This window comes from Papilio polytes, unplaced genomic scaffold, assembly GCF_000836215.1.
Source record: "Papilio polytes unplaced genomic scaffold, Ppol_1.0 DF824157.1, whole genome shotgun sequence".
NCBI lineage: Eukaryota > Metazoa > Arthropoda > Insecta > Lepidoptera > Papilionidae > Papilio > Papilio polytes.
This window is the reverse complement of record NW_013525047.1, coordinates 367,103-385,895: the sequence shown is the minus strand read 5'-3', so window position 1 is coordinate 385,895 and position 18,793 is coordinate 367,103. Positions and strand designations below refer to the sequence as shown.

At 34.1% G+C, this 18,793-nt stretch overlaps 1 protein-coding gene across 6 annotated transcripts in view; it reads left to right on the top strand.

The window, feature by feature from the left end:
- The window catches only part of LOC106111688, a 108,826-nt gene that overhangs the window by 78,662 nt on the left and 11,371 nt on the right, over nucleotides 1–18,793 (top strand). For all 6 annotated transcript variants that reach the window (XM_013293832.1, XM_013293834.1, XM_013293833.1 and 3 more), the window contains one exon: nucleotides 7,146–7,285. In XM_013293832.1, the coding sequence (XP_013149286.1) occupies nucleotides 7,146–7,285 (140 nt within the window). The remainder of the gene's footprint in view (nucleotides 1–7,145; nucleotides 7,286–18,793) is intronic.

The window sequence follows — 18,793 nt, the reverse complement described above, 5'->3', positions numbered from 1 at the left end:
GTATTACCAATGGTAAATTCCGGTGAAACTATAATGACAATTATCACGTACTATTTGTTCTCGAACATTCCTCGCGTGATCTATCGGATACCGTGAGTTGTGCGTGCAGTGCGTGCTGCCCGCTTCAATGAACACCTACGGTTATCTATCATATATCAAATACAAGAAATTAAAAACGATTAATTTGCCATTCACGTTTTATAGAATACGAGCTGTTGCTCGCAAACTTCGTTAGCGTGGATTTAAAAAAAAGTCATCTATCGCATCTACCTCTTACCAGCTATCTTCCAGTCAAAGTTTCGTCCGAATCGGTCCACCCGATAGCGGTCCGTTAGCCATTTTGACAGCGCGGAATTTAAAAGTAGCCTATAATATGACCTTCTATGTCAGCTACCCTTCAGTGAAATCCGGTCAAAACCGGTCTAGTCGTTTCGGAGATAATATATGACTTAAAAAGAAACAGAGACTATTACACTAAAAACTATAGTTAGTGCTATTAACACATGTTCTGACTCTAACCGCCGATTCATGTTGACATCAATGTATTACCATAAAAATGTAGCACCTCACAGCTTTTGTTATAAGTACTAAGTATTTGGTTAATGTTAACATTTCGCAAGCTTACGCATATTTCAATGTCCATGATGTGTTGAAAATCCACAACAGGCGTTAGTCACGGTAAAGGGTTGGCGTAAGTTTTAGCTAAAATGTATTTGAGACATTACATTTTTGTGGTAAGGTCTTTAATTTTTTAATACGTCATTACAATTAAGAATTATATAACTGACAGTGGGAAATAAGAAAATTTGCAAATCAACTAGTCAGTTTTGTCATTTATAGAAACACTAACTTCGCGACTTTGTCCGCATAAAATTAAAAAATATAGCCTATGTTACTTGCAGATAAATTATATTTCTAACGTTGAAAAAATTTTCTAATCGGTTTAGTAGTTTTTTAGCTATTTCAATACATACAAAAACACAAATGTTTCCTCCTTATTACAATAGATGTTGGAACTCGGTAAATACACATTACAGATTGTTTAAAGCTTGCAGTATCCGTAAGCGATAAATTTTGCCAGTAACCTTCACTCTATGGATGCCATCAACATAAATCCAGTATGCTTTATAAATAGACGACACCGACATTGCACTACATCTAACTGCACAATTACGACTCGTTTTAGCTTTTTGTCGTGTCGTCTTTAACAAGGGAGACGTGCCGCCGGAAGCTACTCGCATTCTTTTAACTCGAATGTGCCTCGTTTCCGCCGATCGAGCCTTAGGGAATGATAAACAGACAATGTTGAGAATACCTTCTTTACTTTGTTTATTTTTATAACTCAGTAAACACCATTTTTAGATTTAATTCTAGTATGTTAAATGATAGGGCTGTTTTTTTTTACACATACTTGAGTTGTTAGGACTACGAATTTAATTTTAAACTACAATTAGGGACGTACTTAGCACTGAATTAAATATTATGGAATTACTATTAAAAATGTTTTTATTTTCTTTGTAGAACAGTCATTTAATTTTTAAATTAACTGATTTTGATTTCTTAAAAACACAAAAATCAAATACACTGTAAGGCATACCAATTAAAATAAAACGAAGCACCCAAGTTATTAAGTGTATAGGAAGTTATAATTACTTACATGATTAAGTTAGCACTTAGATCTCATCGATTTCTACTTAAGTCTTAATGTGACCTTAATTAACAGTTTCACAGAGACCTAGAATTGAGGCTAATTGGACCTAACTAGCCTTCCGAGTTTTTAAACCTATGTTACCTGTTTTAGTGCATTTTTAACTCATTAGTACTTTTAGACGAAGTTAACATTCCGTGCCACTGTCAATTTGAACTCATATCGATAGCTTTAAATGTATTAAAATTTAGTTTAGTAATTGGTTATTTTTTTTATTTTACTAGGGCTACTGTTCTCCATTTTAAAATTATATATTTACTTAAATATAACATATAAGTTTTAATCTTACTAATATTATAAATGCGAAAGGTTTAGATGAATGGATGGATGGATGTTTGTAACCTTAACGGCTGAACAGATCTCGATAAAATTTGGCAAAGTCGTAGAGGATAATCTGGAAGAACACATAAGCTACTCACTTTTTTAATTACACGCGGACGGAGTCGCGGGCGAGAGCTAGTTTAAGATAATTCGCGTCCAATTAACATTCAATGTTGTTTCAAATAATATGGATTGTTCTGTCTATGTTTTTAATAAGTCTTTATTTGCATATTTTATTATTTATTACATAGCAATACAGAGAATAACAAGGTAATAGATCAATATGATTTATCCGATAGGAATTGTATTTAGTTTGTATAAGCTTGCTTCAAGGCATTCCATTTACAGCTCACTAATAAATTTATCTCTCTTATAACTTACGAGCTGTTGCCCGCGACTTCGTCCGCGTGGTATTAGAAAACATACGAACTGTATAAATAACAAAAAGCTACGTATCCCTTTGGGAACCGGACACTCATAGATGAAGCTTATCCCATGTATACTGCAGACTTTGTTTTACATCTGTGCCAAATTTCAAAAAGATATGTTGAAGCGTTGCAGAATGATCGTAAACATTAAAAAACTAAATTAATGAATCCCACGGGAACCGTAACTTATCCCGGGATAAAAAGTAGCCTATGTGTTCTTCCAGACTATGCTCTAAACCTGTGCCAAATTTCATTGCGATCCGTACAGCAGTTTAGGCTACAAACTCAAACAAACATCCATCCATCTAAATTTTCGCATTTATAATATTAGTAAGATAGGTTGCTTACATCTTGGTATAAATATTGATTTTTTGGTTATAATTTATTTAAAAACAAATTCTTTTTTATCCCACAGTAAGTCATCAGTCTAGACCACCATTTCTATCTCTAATATTGTTAATGCGAAAATTGGGATGGATGGATGTTTGTTAGAGTTTACCGCATAAACGGCTGAATAGATCTCGATTTAATTTGTCATACATGTAGAGGATAGTCTGGAATGCATAGGCTACTTTTTTACAACGCGAACGGTGTCTCGGGCAAAAGCTAGTATGACATAACTTTAACATTTATTAAGCAAAATCTCTTTATACTGTTGAGTCTATGTTTTGTCTTCAAAAATGTAATAGTATTTCATTTTATACAACTAAAAGCTTGTATATCTATAGATTATTAAATTAATAGACACGGCAGTAACAGGTAATGTCCATGTCTAGATTTACAATGTCTGTGTGATATTTATGCAGTGGGTATAAATTTATGTGTCATAAATCTTCTTGTAGTTGCATTTGGGATGATAATGAGGACTTTGTAAGCACAAGAGGCGTCTAGTTAGCAGGCGACCGTGTAAATTGGCCGCATAAAGGTGTGTTAACACTAGAATAAAATAATCCTCGTTGAGTACAAAAGGAAAAAATGACTCATCAATAACGACTTCATCCACCTTAGATGTTTAGATGGATGGATGGATGTTTGTAGCCTAAACTGCTAAACAGATTTTGATAAAGCTTGCCATAGATGTAGAGGATAGTCTGGAAGACGTAACATAGGCTACTTGCATTTGTTTTTTTAGTTCGGAGTCGCGAGCGAAATCTAGTGAAAAAATAAAACAAAACATAGTCAATGTTATTCGCAACTAAATTACCTTTATAGCTTTTACGCCCAATAGTTTTTACGTAAATTGAAAACATCCAATAATCCAATAATACAATTCTTTCCTTTTTATAATATTAGTATAGATTGATATAGTCTATTCTCGGATTTTATACCCTTGTTTGCTACATTACTAGGGACAGTAAAATAGACGTTACTTTTATGTGAAACATACGTACACTTTTCCCTCATCGTCAACTTGCCATTATCCCTTATAGAGGGTTGGTACAGTATGTGCTCCATACATCTCTATCAGCCGTCATATCTGAATCCACTCCTTTCTTAAGTATAGCCTCTTTCCCACAATCCATCCATACTTTCTTCGGTCTTCCTCTTCCTTTGTAGCTATCCACATTCTATCTTAACACTTTCTGGTTTATGTCCCCATCATTTCGTAGCATAACATGCCCACTTTTTGCTTCTCAATTTCTTCACCACTGGCGCTACTTTCAAACTTCCTCTAATTTTCAAAATATACAATGTACGTGTGTATACATTTCCCTCGTAATAATTAAATTTTATTTATCACTAGTGTGTACTACCCTTATTGTATGCATTTGTTGTGCATTTGAATTGTTAAACACCTCAGAGCATTGTATGCATTTAAATGTTTATGGGAAACATTAAATTTACGTAGCTTTTGTATTACTTTTCTATTAATAATTATATAAAATAATTGTAGTTGTTAGGAGATATTGCAAGACAAAATGGTTATTACACTTTTGTCGTTTACATTATGAAATTAAAAAGAATCATCTATAGAAATTTTATTTAGTGATAGCTGTTGCTATCGACTCCGTCCACGTGAAATTAAAAAAAAAACTAAAGCAAGTAGCCTATATGTTCTTCCAGACTATCCTCTACATCTTTGCCAAATTACATCAAGATCCGTTCAGTAGTTTAGACTACAAACTCTAACAAACATCCATCCAAAACGCATTTAGAATATTAGTAAGATAAGATTAGACAGGTCCGACAATTCAATAATTAATTCTTTTATTATTGATCTATTTTTCGTCTGTGATTTTTAAGTCTATGGTTTTGCTACATTCAAGTCTTAGCTATCTTCTCTATAGGTTCTTAAGCAAACGGCACAGCAATGGTGGTAATTTTTTCGCGTTACAACATTCTAAGAATCGTTATAAAAGCGCCGGATGGTGTGGCAATGCTTGTGCAAGACAGTTCGCTATAAAAATATCCAAGTCCATTCGAGACGGCGTATTGTACCGTTCTAAGTATTATTACTGTGGTCCAAGTATATAGAAATAAACGAATATAGCTTTACTATAAATTTTTTGTGTAATTTTACGTCAATTCTTATCAACTCGAGCCAAAACATAGCTATTGAAACATTATGCGTACAGTTTGAAATGGTAATTTTGTCCAGTCTTACTAATATTATAAATACGAAGGTTTGGATGGCTAGATGCATGTTAGAGTTTGTAGCGTAAACTGCTAAACGGATCACGATTAAAAAACAACTGTAGAGAACAGTCTAGAAGAACACATAAGCTAGTTATGACTTTTGTTTTTTTTTATTGCGCGCGGACGGAGTATATTTATGGTGAAACATATAATCAAGTATTAGTCACACTTTAAACTAAACACGTGTTAAGGAAACACCGTCCAATTTTTTAATGTAACACGTCTTTTTAATCTTTTGTTGTATTATCGCTTAATATTTCTTTTTGGACCAAACATGACAAAAACGCAACATTAGTCTGCGAGGGAAATTAGGAGAAAAACGGTTGCACATAACACTTTAACTGCCGACTGCCCACGATTGACAAATGTATTGTTCTAGATACGTTATATACTAGCTGTTACACGCGACTTCATCTGTATATAATTAAAAAACATAAGCTTATTAAAACTATAATCTCCGTTCTTTTTATAAAGATCAGTTTAATAATAATAAATTACATAATAATATTGAAAGTTTTAAAAAGTAAAATGTTAGAACGTAACAATTGCATACAACAAACAAATAAACAGAACGGTTTTTTGTTGAATTACGGAAGAATTTGATTTAAACGAAACAGTGACAAAAAATGTCTTTTTAAATTGAATGCACGCGATTTGTCATGTCTACTTGACGACATAAAACGTGTCGGCTTTTACCTAATTATTAGAAATATCATCAACGTGACACGATCGATTTTTAGTTCTAAACTAGCCGTTCCCGAAATTATAAAAACGTTATTTTATTACTTACATTTGTAAAAACTTACGTTTGCAAATGTCAAAATGCAAATGCACAAAATACAACGATGGTCTTTACCATTGGCTACCAATTACCGTTACCGTGTTATTCTTGCTCCTTTGCTACTATACGCTTGTAGTTTATCTTCCTTTCCCACATGACAATTTTTTACAATATATTCACTTACTTTATATAAAAGCGTAGAACTTTATATAAAAGCAACTTATCTAAAAATATGTTGTGATTGCTGACATCATAAAGAAGTATGTGTTTTCGGTTTATTATATTAGTATAGAGTTCCTAAGTGCAATTCCTTTTATACTTAACTAATAAGAAGATAAATAATTGTGTATCTTTTATGTAGAATTTCGTTATTAAATTCCTTAAAACAAGATTCAGATCTTAACTAATAGCAAGCAATCCATCGCGTGGCAAGTGGGAGTTTCGCAATAGTTGGCCAATTCGCTGGCAACTATTTCAATATCCGGCGCGCAATGTACGATGTTTATCGTACACTCATCGCTGGCTCTAATCCGATACGCGAGGTTTACATTGCGCTTCCTGTATGGCGTGGGACATGTACAATTTTATACATTCATTTAAAACTAAATTGATTTTATAACTAGGTAATTTCATCCTTTACCATTGTGACAGGTTTTATTAAATTGGCTGTTTCCTCAATAAATAGATCATGATTTAAATACTCCTTTTCCTTAGTTATTTAATAAACAGACGTAAAATTAAACTCAACAATTAAAGCTATGTGCTCCCGTTTACAAATTTTACAATAGAATGTGAATTTTACCATGATATAGCAGTAAATTGCCTGCGTTGTTACAAAATTGTTTTTTAAATTTACTAAAATTATTTTGTCACTTCCGCATCAGTGCATTATTATATTAACAATAACTTTAATCATATTTCACACTAATATTATAAATGCGAAAGTTTAGATGGATGGATGTTTGTTTGAGTTTGTAGTCTAAACAGCTAAACGGATCTGGATGAAATTTGGCACAGATGTAGAGCATAGTTTGGTAGAACACATAGGCTACTTACTTTTGTTTTTTATAATACCACGCGGGCGGAGTCGCGGGCGAAAGCTAGTTTGTTATATTAATAGGAACATTCCAATTTTGAAAGATCCAATAAGTTTTTTGTTGATATGCTCCTCAACTGTTTAACAATATTCGAACAATTCAAGTTTTGAGATGTCCCTACATTTAACCATTGAGGTATTGGTACTTATTTACATTATATCCTGTTGTTTCAGAACCTGGACAACTGGAAGTCATCGCGGCGGAAGCGGGTAGAGCACATCATCGAGCGGTGCGTGGAAGTACGTCGCATGGAGTGTGAACCCAGTCAGCCGCGCGCCAAGAGCAAGACATTCAACGAAATGCTCGAAGAACGGTCAGTACGATTTTAATACTTACGCTTACGACTGAGGGTCTTGTATTCTGTTAGAGGTGTCAAGACCAGAGTCCAGCTAGCCCAGTGCGGGTTGGTTACGTATCTTTGAATTTCTTTGCCAATATGTGCAGGCATCGTAAGTACGTCTGATAAATTATGTATATATGAAATTATAAAAACGGTACATGAAAGGATTCGAATCTAAGACCTATAGATTACAAATCAAGTGATAATACCCTTGAGCCTTTATGCTCTAACTTACTATTTAACTAACTACTTCTTCTTCAGAGTCAGTTATATTAGACATTTTATAAATTCAGTAACACAATTTAACGAACAAAAAAAATCTAAGATTAAAATATTACCAGCATCCGGATTAGTTATTGAACAAGTCGGTGGCAACAGCCTTATAAACAAAACAAAGTGAATGTTGTAATTAAAAACTTCTCAACAACGATTGTTATAAAATATCCGATTACATTGCGTTACGTCATCGTGTTTGCAATTCATTATCCGAGATGAGAAGAGTTAGAGCAGCAATGTAATTGTTACAGATTAAATAGACGTAATGAATTAACAGAGCGGAAATTATTTAGTGTTCATTGCTCAAAAACGTTAGTGTAAATTTTTTGCTATATCCACGAGAAGTGAATTATTTTTACAGTTAATTTGTACTAACAAATCGCGTGTAATACATGTGAATAAATATGTAGGGCCTGTCCCACCACTGGCTGATAGAGGCTCAGATAGCTTAAAAATGACGTCACTGTCAGGGAAGGTAACAAAATTTGATCACTTATTTTACACGTTGGATTCTTATTAGACAGGACCTTAGTCTTCTTTGTATATTTGTGTTGATTTTATATTGATTTGTTAAAGACTAGCTTTTGCCCGTGACTTCTCGCGTGTCCGCGTGGAAATTACTTAAACTTTAGTCATTCATGTTACTTCGCAAAGTGTAACGTTATTCCTTGTCTAACACAGGTATAGTGAACTGTCGAATTAAGGTTGTCAAAAGACAGTCGAGTAATATAATTTTTTTTTCTTTGGAAATGAATTTATAATATTTTTGCATGAAGATTATATATCGTCTATACTTATATTATAAAGAGGAAAGATTTGTATATTTATATGTATTAAATTACTAGAAAGGTCGATTTCAAAAATTCTTTCACCATTAAAAAGCTATGTTATCAGTGAGTAACATAGGCTATATTTTTATATTGCGCGAGCAAAAGCTAATTCACTATATCGTTGCTGTTTATTACTAAGTTTTTATTTACGATAATATGACCCAATAATTGCTTGTTATCTGTCATAAAAACATTAATCATTATACGTATAATAATCGAAATTCTTGCTACAATCGCGTCATATAAAAATCAATAAATACCGATTTTTGTTAATGTTTATACGATATTTGGCAACCCTAGCACAGGGGGCGTATTACACAGGTAAACGATATCATATCCCCGTTGCGGTTGTCAGACGAGACGAGACGCGCACGGAGCGGACACGACACGACACGCTGCGACAAATTTGTTAGAGGATGTGAGCAGTCTCAGGTTTCTTAGGTTAATGACACTTCAGACAATATATACATAGATCAATTTAATTATTAAAATTTAAAACAAAAGATTGCATTGTTATTTTTACAAATCAAATAAGAAATTTAACGAAAGTATATGGTATACTAATACCAATATTATAAATGCGAAAGTTTAGATGGATGGATGTTTGTTAGAGTTTGTAGCCTAAACAGCTGAACGGATTTCCATAAAATTTGGCATAGACTTAGAGGATAGTCTGGAAGAACATATAGGCTACTGTTTTGTTTTTATTTAATTCCACGCGGACGGAGTCACGGGCAAAAGCTAGTTACTATTATAATATTATAAATGCGAAAGTTTACATGCTTGTTAGAGTTTGTGGCCTACACTTTTTAATGCCACAAGAACGTACTCTCAAGTAACAGCTACTTTTTAGATATTTTTTACCAAATGAGATTCTATTCCATTTAGTAAACTTGATAAAAGTAATGCACGGAATGTTGTTGACATACAAGTTAATATTAACTTGAAGTTCAAATGATTAAATTATATAAATTGCTTATTAAATAAATTCTACAATAATAGGAAATGTTACAAGTGACATTTAATGACATAACATTATATGTCGCAAGTTAACTCGCCTCTAATGCCAGCATTGCGGCGTTCTGTTGAAAACGGGTAATCAGAACTAATGCTGTAATTGTGTCAATTGAGATTTATTACGGAATAGACCTTGTAGAGTAACCACTAGTGATTCCACATATTGTATTCACTATTTATTTTATTAATTACATTACTAATGTAATAAAATAGAATTATGGACATTTGTCACTAAGTATACACAAAACGAACGGATCAGGCTGAAATTTTGTACAAATATAGAACACAGTCTGAACTAAGATATAAGTCATACTACGTTTTATAATTCCACGCCATCAAACATGCAGACAACAGCTAATCTAATTATAATAAAATTTACAGCCATAATTGATTGCTTTTTGAAATTGAACTGCAATAATTTTACTTGCAGCTGTTGAACAAACAAATTGCGCCAAAGTCAAGGTTTATTGCGTCATTTATATTCAACATTATTGACTGGCGAGGTATGAACTGATATTTTATAAACAAACGGATGTTAGACGGCTAACGTAATGCGTCTCAAACGAGCGTAATTTCAGTCTCGCCACAGCGCAACTTCCTTTACGCAAAACGTTCAAACATTCGACGAACTCTCGTCTAAACATCCGTGATTACTAACAAACCATTAACGTAGAACTAAACATAGACGATTTTAATTCAGTACGATATATGCCATTTTGTAAGAAGGCTGTGCTATATTGGGACCTCCAAAATACCATCTAAAAGGCAACACATCTATGCTCCCTCTTGTGTTGCGACTTTAAGACGATTCGTTGCTCTATTTTTTATTAAAATTTTATTAAGAAAGTAGCTTTCGCCCGCGACTCCGTCCGCGTGACATTACAAAAAAACAAAAGAGAAGTAGTCTATGTTTTCTTCCAGACTATCCTCTACAGCTGTACTAAATTTCATTCAAATCCCTTCAGTCGTTTAGGCTACAAACTCTAACAAACGTCCATCTAAACTTTCGCATTTATAATATAAGTATACTAGCTGTTGCGCGCGACTTCGCCCGAGTGAAAAATGTAGCCTATGTTAGTCACTGATAACGTAGCTTTTTACTAGTAATTTTGAAACCATCCCAGTAGATTTTACGTGAATCAAATACATGCAAAAATACAAATCTATCCTCTTTATATTATTAGTATAAACAACGTAATGTATTAACCTATAAAACATAGAATTAAATATAAACCAATAACTTCAATTGTCTTTTAACCTAGTAATCCAAGTTTACTCTAACATGACTAATAAATTCAGTCCGGTGTGGACAGATATAATCAGGCTAATATTAAATCCCCATTAACCTATACATTGATCCTCTCGATGACAAGCTCCGTAATTAATGCTGACATAAATCTGTCCCCATTGCGAGATCGTAGACACTTCCATACATTCAAGTATCTATATACCTTGTGTCAAATATTTGCGAATCTTCTGATTAACATTAAAAAGCAAATCATACTGCATATACTTAGTATTTTTTTGCGACTCAATTGCCATTGTGTGCCTTGAAAAGGCATTTATAGATTCACCTGACTTGAGGTGACTGAACGCAGATGGCGCTTAACCTAAACCTGGTTTATGAGTAACTAAGCTCGAGGGATCCCCAGGAGCCTCTGCTCCTGCTGTTACTTCGTTTAGACCTAGTAGATATATCCGGGGTATTCAGTCTCTTGTAACATAATACTAGCTCTGCGGAGTGTGGGCAGAGAAAGGGTTCAGTAACCGATACCAGTTGAAAGCTTCCTAGTGTCCAGTTCCAATTTATCGTAACTTACTAACCGTGACGTCACGGGATGCTTCTCATGCTCCCCGTCATGGAATGTGGACATGAGATTTTCTTTTCGTATACAAAAGACACAGCGACAGATTTTTTAACTGTACAACCGAAATCGAAGGTAAGATATCTAAGAGTAGGTTGTTGCTCGCGACTTTGTCCACGTGGAAATAAAAAAAACACATTGAAACTTAGCCAATGTTATTCAGTGATGACATAGCTTTTTAATGGTGCAATTTTTGTAATCGCCACAGTAGTTTTTGAGTTATTTCAATACATACAAAAATACAAATCTTTCCTCTCTATAATATTAGTGTAGTTATAAATATGATAAACAAGTTGTCATTATATAGATTTCAATAAATATGGAGATATTAGGAACGTAATAAGATAAAATTCTATCCAACGAGTTCTAATAAGGTTAAAGGGTAGAAAGGAGGCTATTTACCTCAATGGACACTTCGTTTATCTAAGATAACTCAATTATGTAAATCGCGGCGTTTAACCTCGAACTATTGAACTTTCGCGGAGTTACCTTTAGTGTTCAATCGTATAATTGCAATAGAAAGCAATACAAGAAATTCACTACGAATGGGTTTAGAAATAAATAGAATTTATTTTTATTATAGCTTGCAAAGAACTCCAAAATTAGAACAACTCAAGTTAGAGTAAAAAAGGGTTTTTTAATATAAACTACTTTGGTTAACTAACCTGTTTTGGTTTAATATAACCTACTTTATAATACTTGGTGTTGCTCGCGGCTTTGCCTGCGTTGAATTAAAAAAATAATAAAAAATGTAACCTATGTCACTTACCGATAAGGTAGCTTTTTAATGGTGAAACAATTTGCCTGCCCAGTAGTTTTTGACTTATTTCAATACATACAAAAATACTAATCTATCCTCTTTATATTAGTGTAGATTTAAAGCATTTTAGTTTTCTTAATAGTTATTTACCTATTTTCGGAATAAAATCTCATAGCTTACATAAATTGAAATTTATTTTCCGTTATCGTTTATCGTAACATTTCAATACTGTCAAACTGACAAGATAAATCGCACTTGTGTACATTTCCCGCATATAACGCCTCCCGCGTTCACTTTCTATCTACCACTATCATTACGCCGCACGCCCTGGGGTAGGCAGGCCAGTAATTGTCAGCTATAGACATTATACTTTCACTAAAGCCCTTTTAGGTAAAACTATTCAAATTGTTGTATACTGTCAAGTATCAAGTTTGAATTGTTTTTGTAAGCAAATGGCTTCATTAGATTTTATATTCTTGTATTTGCAAGTCAAATAGAAACAGTTTGGATCGTAATCCGACTCGAAGGACCAGACAAAATTAAATTCAATATTGTTGGATAATAATTCTTTATTACTATTACTTTATTTACATAACTTAAAATAATTGACATAGTACATGGATCATGGTTTTTTGCTTAAATTGAATTAGCTAAGAAACTACTGAACAGATTTCAAAAATTCTTTCACCATTAAAAACCAACATTATCTTTAACTAACATAAACTATAACCTAAAACTAAACTATCGCACAACTGTTTAGTCTTGTTTTGATGCCTATAAGCTTATATGGAGGTGAACTACTCGATTTTTAGTTGTGCAACCAAACAGTTGAATTGGCTGCGAAACAATTGACAATCGTACACTTTTTAGTACAATAATGTGCGCCCGCTTTTATAATATTTCTACCATAAATGATTGCTACTATAAATGGTAGGTAACGGTAGCAATATCGAGTTGTATCAGACGCTGCGGCGAGGCTGGTATTTATCTAATAATTATTGCGACCGCGTCCGACGTTTTGCTAACATCCAACTCTGCTTAGACTTTTAAATTAAATTGTAATCTAGTGCTGAGGCTACTTAGTGATGGGATGTAACATTTTATCTTCAACTTGCATATATATTTTTTCATAATTATACTTAATAATATAGGCGCCCATTTATCGTAACCTATGCAACAGAATTAGGAGAAATACATCCTATGCACGTATTAGGATATCAAGCGGAAATCAGAAGGAAGGATGGGTAATTGATCCATCGAAAAGAACATTTCTTAAGTAAAAGAGAAGAGATATATGAAATTTATTTGACACGTCTTTAACTTGTTTGTAACTTTAAAGTTACGCTTTTCGTATATCAAACATTCAACCGATTATAAAATTAATCGATGTATCAATACGTACCGGACATCACTATAAGATCGTGTTCATTTCTTCACGCTGTTACAAGGCTCTTTTCTCGGAAGGCGAGTCAGTTGCTACGGCTAGTTACAGCAAGCGCTATCTAGGGATAGTGCAACTCTGGAGAATGCGGTACCAACTTACAAACTTACCTACCTATACACAGACGTACTAATTGAATCTCCTAACCAATGTATCCTAGCCACCCGCACTCGGCCAGCGTGGATGACCTCACACCTCACTTTAGGTGTGCCTCACATTGGGGAAATATAGCTGGTTATGATGATCTAGAAGTTTAAATATAAAATCCACAGCCTCATGCGGTTTGAACTCCGATAAAAACTTTAACCTTGCGTATATTACTCAAACGAACCGGGTGTCGTCATTGCAAAACTGTGTGGAAACTCCCGCCTACGCACAATTCGTGATATTAGTGAAAAACCTACACAACACAAGTTTTTGCGCTAATCAATAATAAACAAAACAAGGACATAATAATAGTATTATTTAGTAGGAGGCAAAAGGGTAAATGACACATTATAATAAACCGTGTAATCAATTTAATTCGAGAATTTGTGTGGGTAAGAGGCACGTAGAACGTAGATACTAATCTTACTATCTTAATAATTATAAATGCGAAATTACTTTTGTTTTTTCTTAATTACATGCGGACGGAGTCGGGGGCGAAAGCTAGTAATAATTATAAATGCGAAAGTTTCAACGGATGGATGTTTGTTATAGTATAAACTGCTGAACAGATCTCGATGAAATTTAACATAGATGTTAAAGAACACAGAGGCTACTTACTTTTATTACTTCATTCCACGCGGACGGAATCACGGGCGAAAGTTAGTAAATAATAAAGTACTAATACAGAAACAGTGGTAATACATTTATATAGGGAAAGATACCAGTTGACATCTATAGCAATCAGCGACCTAACATAATAAAAAAATATACTTAACATAAAAAATAAAAATATTTGGACACTAGTTCCACCTGTAACACTGTAACAGGTGGAACTAGTGTCTAAATTTTTTTTTTTTGGTAATACAGAAAACATTTAGACATATGCGTATAACATAACCCTTCCAGTCGAACATAACTCGATCACTCCTTTTAAGTTGCGGATGAAATTTGTATACTCAATTAGTGTGTTCTCATGTTACAAAGAGCAAGTCTACGGTAAGGTAACGGGAGGAGGTGATACGTGACACCCCCTCTCCCTCCTCCCCCCGCGTCAGCTGTGCGACCTGCTTACACCCGACACCGAGTGGACTTGCACAATGCACTACACTGCGCTTGCTGACCGTACCACGGATTTATGTAGTCAGGGAAATAAATTCCCTTCCCACTTATTTTTATTATGCAAAAAAGTGTAATGATTAAAGATTTAACGTGCATGTTGCTATTAAAAATAAACCTTGTCTTTTACATAAAGGATGTAAAAGTAATATAAAATAATATAATTGGTTGTTTACGGAAATAAAAACAACACTTTCATATTTCTATTTATACGTAATACATTTTGACAACTTCCTAGACCTACAATTAACTGATTATTCATAAAAAAGTTACAAACACACGAGAACTTAAGAACACGTTTATTTATGTTGAATCCTAGATCTTTGAATAGATAAAAAATAGCAATGTCTGACATCGACTATGCATGTCTACCTGCCTAAAAAATAAAAAGCCAGTCTTACAAAAACCTGTTAACAAGATAAACTTCGTTGCAATTGTGATTAGGGCGCCATGTAAGCTGGGAGTTTAAATGAGAGCTTTTTGTCTTATACCTTGAAAGCGGAACGGGTTTGCACAAGCTACAATGCGGAAGATATCTAGACTTGTCCACTTACGTGTTGAGCCTTCACAGAAAAGGTTAATGCAATACATTACGCGACAAAAATATTGAAACATAAAACTGATTCATTCCGATTCTTATTTCGTATCTTTGCTCTAAATTGCTTCTCATTTTTGTTGTAATTTCGAAACTATGTTGTAAATTGATAACAACGCCATCTAGTTAAGAAATGTTAAACTATTTTTTCTAAGATAAACATTACGTATAAGGTAACGCTCTAAAATAGGGAATGTTCGTCTTCCCACAGCTTCCTGTGATTGCGCATGTCGGAAGATTGGAAAGCGGCGCGTGGCTTATGGCTTCACACAACTTGCCCTTAATTCGTTACGTGAAATGGGGACAAGTTTAACGTTATTAACGTGATAGCGTTTGTTCATTGTTTTAAAACATGCTCTACTTTCTAGCGCACTGATTTTTACATTCCAATTACCTTATGTTAAAGAAACTGGAGACATATTCATACTGTTAAAAAAAATGGGGATTGATTGACTAACAAGTTTCAGTCGGCATAATTTAAACTTAATTCACTAGCCCCCTTTCATGTAATTTTCTATGTCCATGTATCTTTTGTAACAGAACATGTATTACAATCGGATTAACAAACCGCCTAAGGCCTACATTATCTAGCGAAATGACTTTTAAATGTCAAAAATAACTTTTTCCCCACATTCAAACTACCGTATATCGGTAATGATATATGAATGTCATGTCTTTCAAACCGTTAAACGATGTGAGTTCGAATTTGTGACACGTAGTGATGACAGAGGCCGACCGCGTAACGCCGGGTACACCAGCAGTTAAAACGCTTCGATATCAAGCGTTAACCACTCCATGTTACATTCGATTACTTATTTCCTATCTTCAGTGAAATGTCTATATCGATATTTGACACGTGACTGTCGTATATGACTCTAAGTAGTAAGAAAATTAGTACTGCGCCGGATTAGCGCATCACTAGATTATCGGTATAGATGTCTCATCCCTACGGCAGCTGTCATTAGACGTATTGGAATAGCGCGCCATTCTGGAGGGATTACAGTTATTTTTTTTTTACTTATAGGGTATTTTTATTTATAAGGTACATCAATTGCATGTTCAAAATTCACAACCAAATGAAGTATACTATAGAAAAAGAAAAATAAATAAAGCAGAACACAGATGACAGCACTTACAAAAGATTTTTTAAAATAGCAAACGTTGAACCAAATAATTATCACATACACATATTGAACAAAAATAAAGACAAAACATTATTCTTTTATAAGAATAAAATTATATAATAATGTCCTTTAAGTAGGGAGGAAAATAAAGTCAGAGACTTGTAAATTATGTGTACCAGCTTTACTCCACGTATGTCTCTCCCGTGTGTGTAATTCTGCTAATCATGGAATTACACGCAAAAAAATCATGTCCCGGTGTTAAAAGGACATAATGCATTAACTGGTAGCGATTCTGCTTATTTACCTATGGTGCAAATAAAGAACACGAAGTAACGGTTCAAATAAGGAAGTAAAGAATTATGAGTGAAATACAACAGCAACAACAAAGCTAGGGGTAGGCAGGTTTAAACATCCATTGCACTCGATCACACCTGTCTATATTGACAATCGCTTCTGCTTATAACTCAGACCAGTAGCTGATGTCAGGAATGAGCTGTTTTCGTGCAGAAATCCACGAATGTTGGACAAGACGCATCGTGCGGCCGCGCGGGGATTGTCGACAATGTCACGTGCGGTCCGTACATGCGTCACATTACGTGGTTTTTTGCTTTTGTTAGTATACTAGTACGTCTTGGAAGTGATTTTATATACCTATACTTAAAGTATATTCAAACTGCGTTATTTTGTTGGTTACTTAAAGTGTGTTCAATCTTCTTTATTCGGTTGGTATGATTGTGAAAAAGTGTGCATAGAATAATTGGATTATTCCTAACCGTCACCCCGAGCAGGTCCCACGTGAGACTGTAAAGTTTCATCAGTCCCACCGTTTAGTCACAGTTCAGTTCAGTTTCTTGTCTATGGCACTCCTTTAGCGGATTGGGCCAGTCTTTTAGTCCCACTATCACCTATAAGGTGACAGGTGGAATCGTTATAAAATAAAGTAAGTTCCATCCGTCCCCTAGTCGCACGACGGAAGGTGGGACGGATGATTTTCAAATTCTCATCGGTCCCCACGTGAGCACAGAGCGGGGTGACGGTTAGGAATAATCACAATAATGTTTATTCTTTGCATTAAATACATCAACTAATACGGTATTTATAGTTCTGTTAACCCTTTACAAGGTTTCAAGAATGTCGCTATAATATAAAAGTCGTATGTAAAACTTTATTTATATCAATTGGTTAGTTTAACCTGTAAATAGATTCGTGTGCCGGAGACACGAGCGCTCGTGAGTCCCGGTTTGATCCCGGAGGAAATTGCAGGCGTGAGTCCCGGCTTCGTTGTTGAGGGAAATTGCTCAATGCAAACATTCCCATGCTTGAGGGATTGTTCTGTATAAGCGTTGTATAGTCTTGGTTGAAATAAACGAGATTTGGCTGATAATTTGGAATGAAATTCACATTTCAGTTGAAAATACTATTCCAAATACATTTGCATGATTGAAATAATTGTAATTATTTAAAAAATGTCATTATAAATAACTTTTTAATTATTAAATAATTATAATTATACATTTTGGCCTCATTCATTTAGTTTACTCGTGAAATTGTAATCAAAGCATTAATAAATAATTCGCGGTTTCATAATAACCCGTATACAGTGACCTTTATCGTTAATTAACGGTTTTTTATGAATAAACATTAATCAAATAAATAAACATTGTCATTTATCCGAAATTAGAGCAACAAAACTGATCATAATAGTACTGTACCGTACTGTATTGTACTGTATTGTACTGTACTGTACTATACTGTACTGTACTATACTATACTGTACTATAGTCTAAAACTAAGTCTCTTTTATTCATTTAAATAAAGACAAAACATTTAAGTTTCACCGATTGAGCAAACAGTGGGGTCACGCAATTGCCTGTAACTAGCGTGACCCCGGCCCGTGACCCCCAGCACAAGTGTAATGCTCCACGAACATTGCATCACGATGGTAACGAAGTCAAATATTACATAGACATAGGGTTTTAATTAGCTATACTAGAATAGTACTTAATATTAACTTAATATATCGTACTATTCTCTCTACGCAGTTTTACACAGCACTACTCTTCCATCCATCTCTGTCAATCGTCAAACTACAGATGGAAATGTAAAAAAAGTATTTTTTTAGTTAAATCCAATCCCAATGAACAAAGCCTGAAATATGTCAAAATAACTCAAAGGTCAGTGTTATTTTAAAACTGGTTTCAACTTTATGTTTGTGACAATATTAATTATTATGTAAAAAAAAAGTATTTAGAAGCAAGCGGTGTGGTAACCGGGCTTTCTATTCAAATGTACAAAAGTATGGCGGCGAAA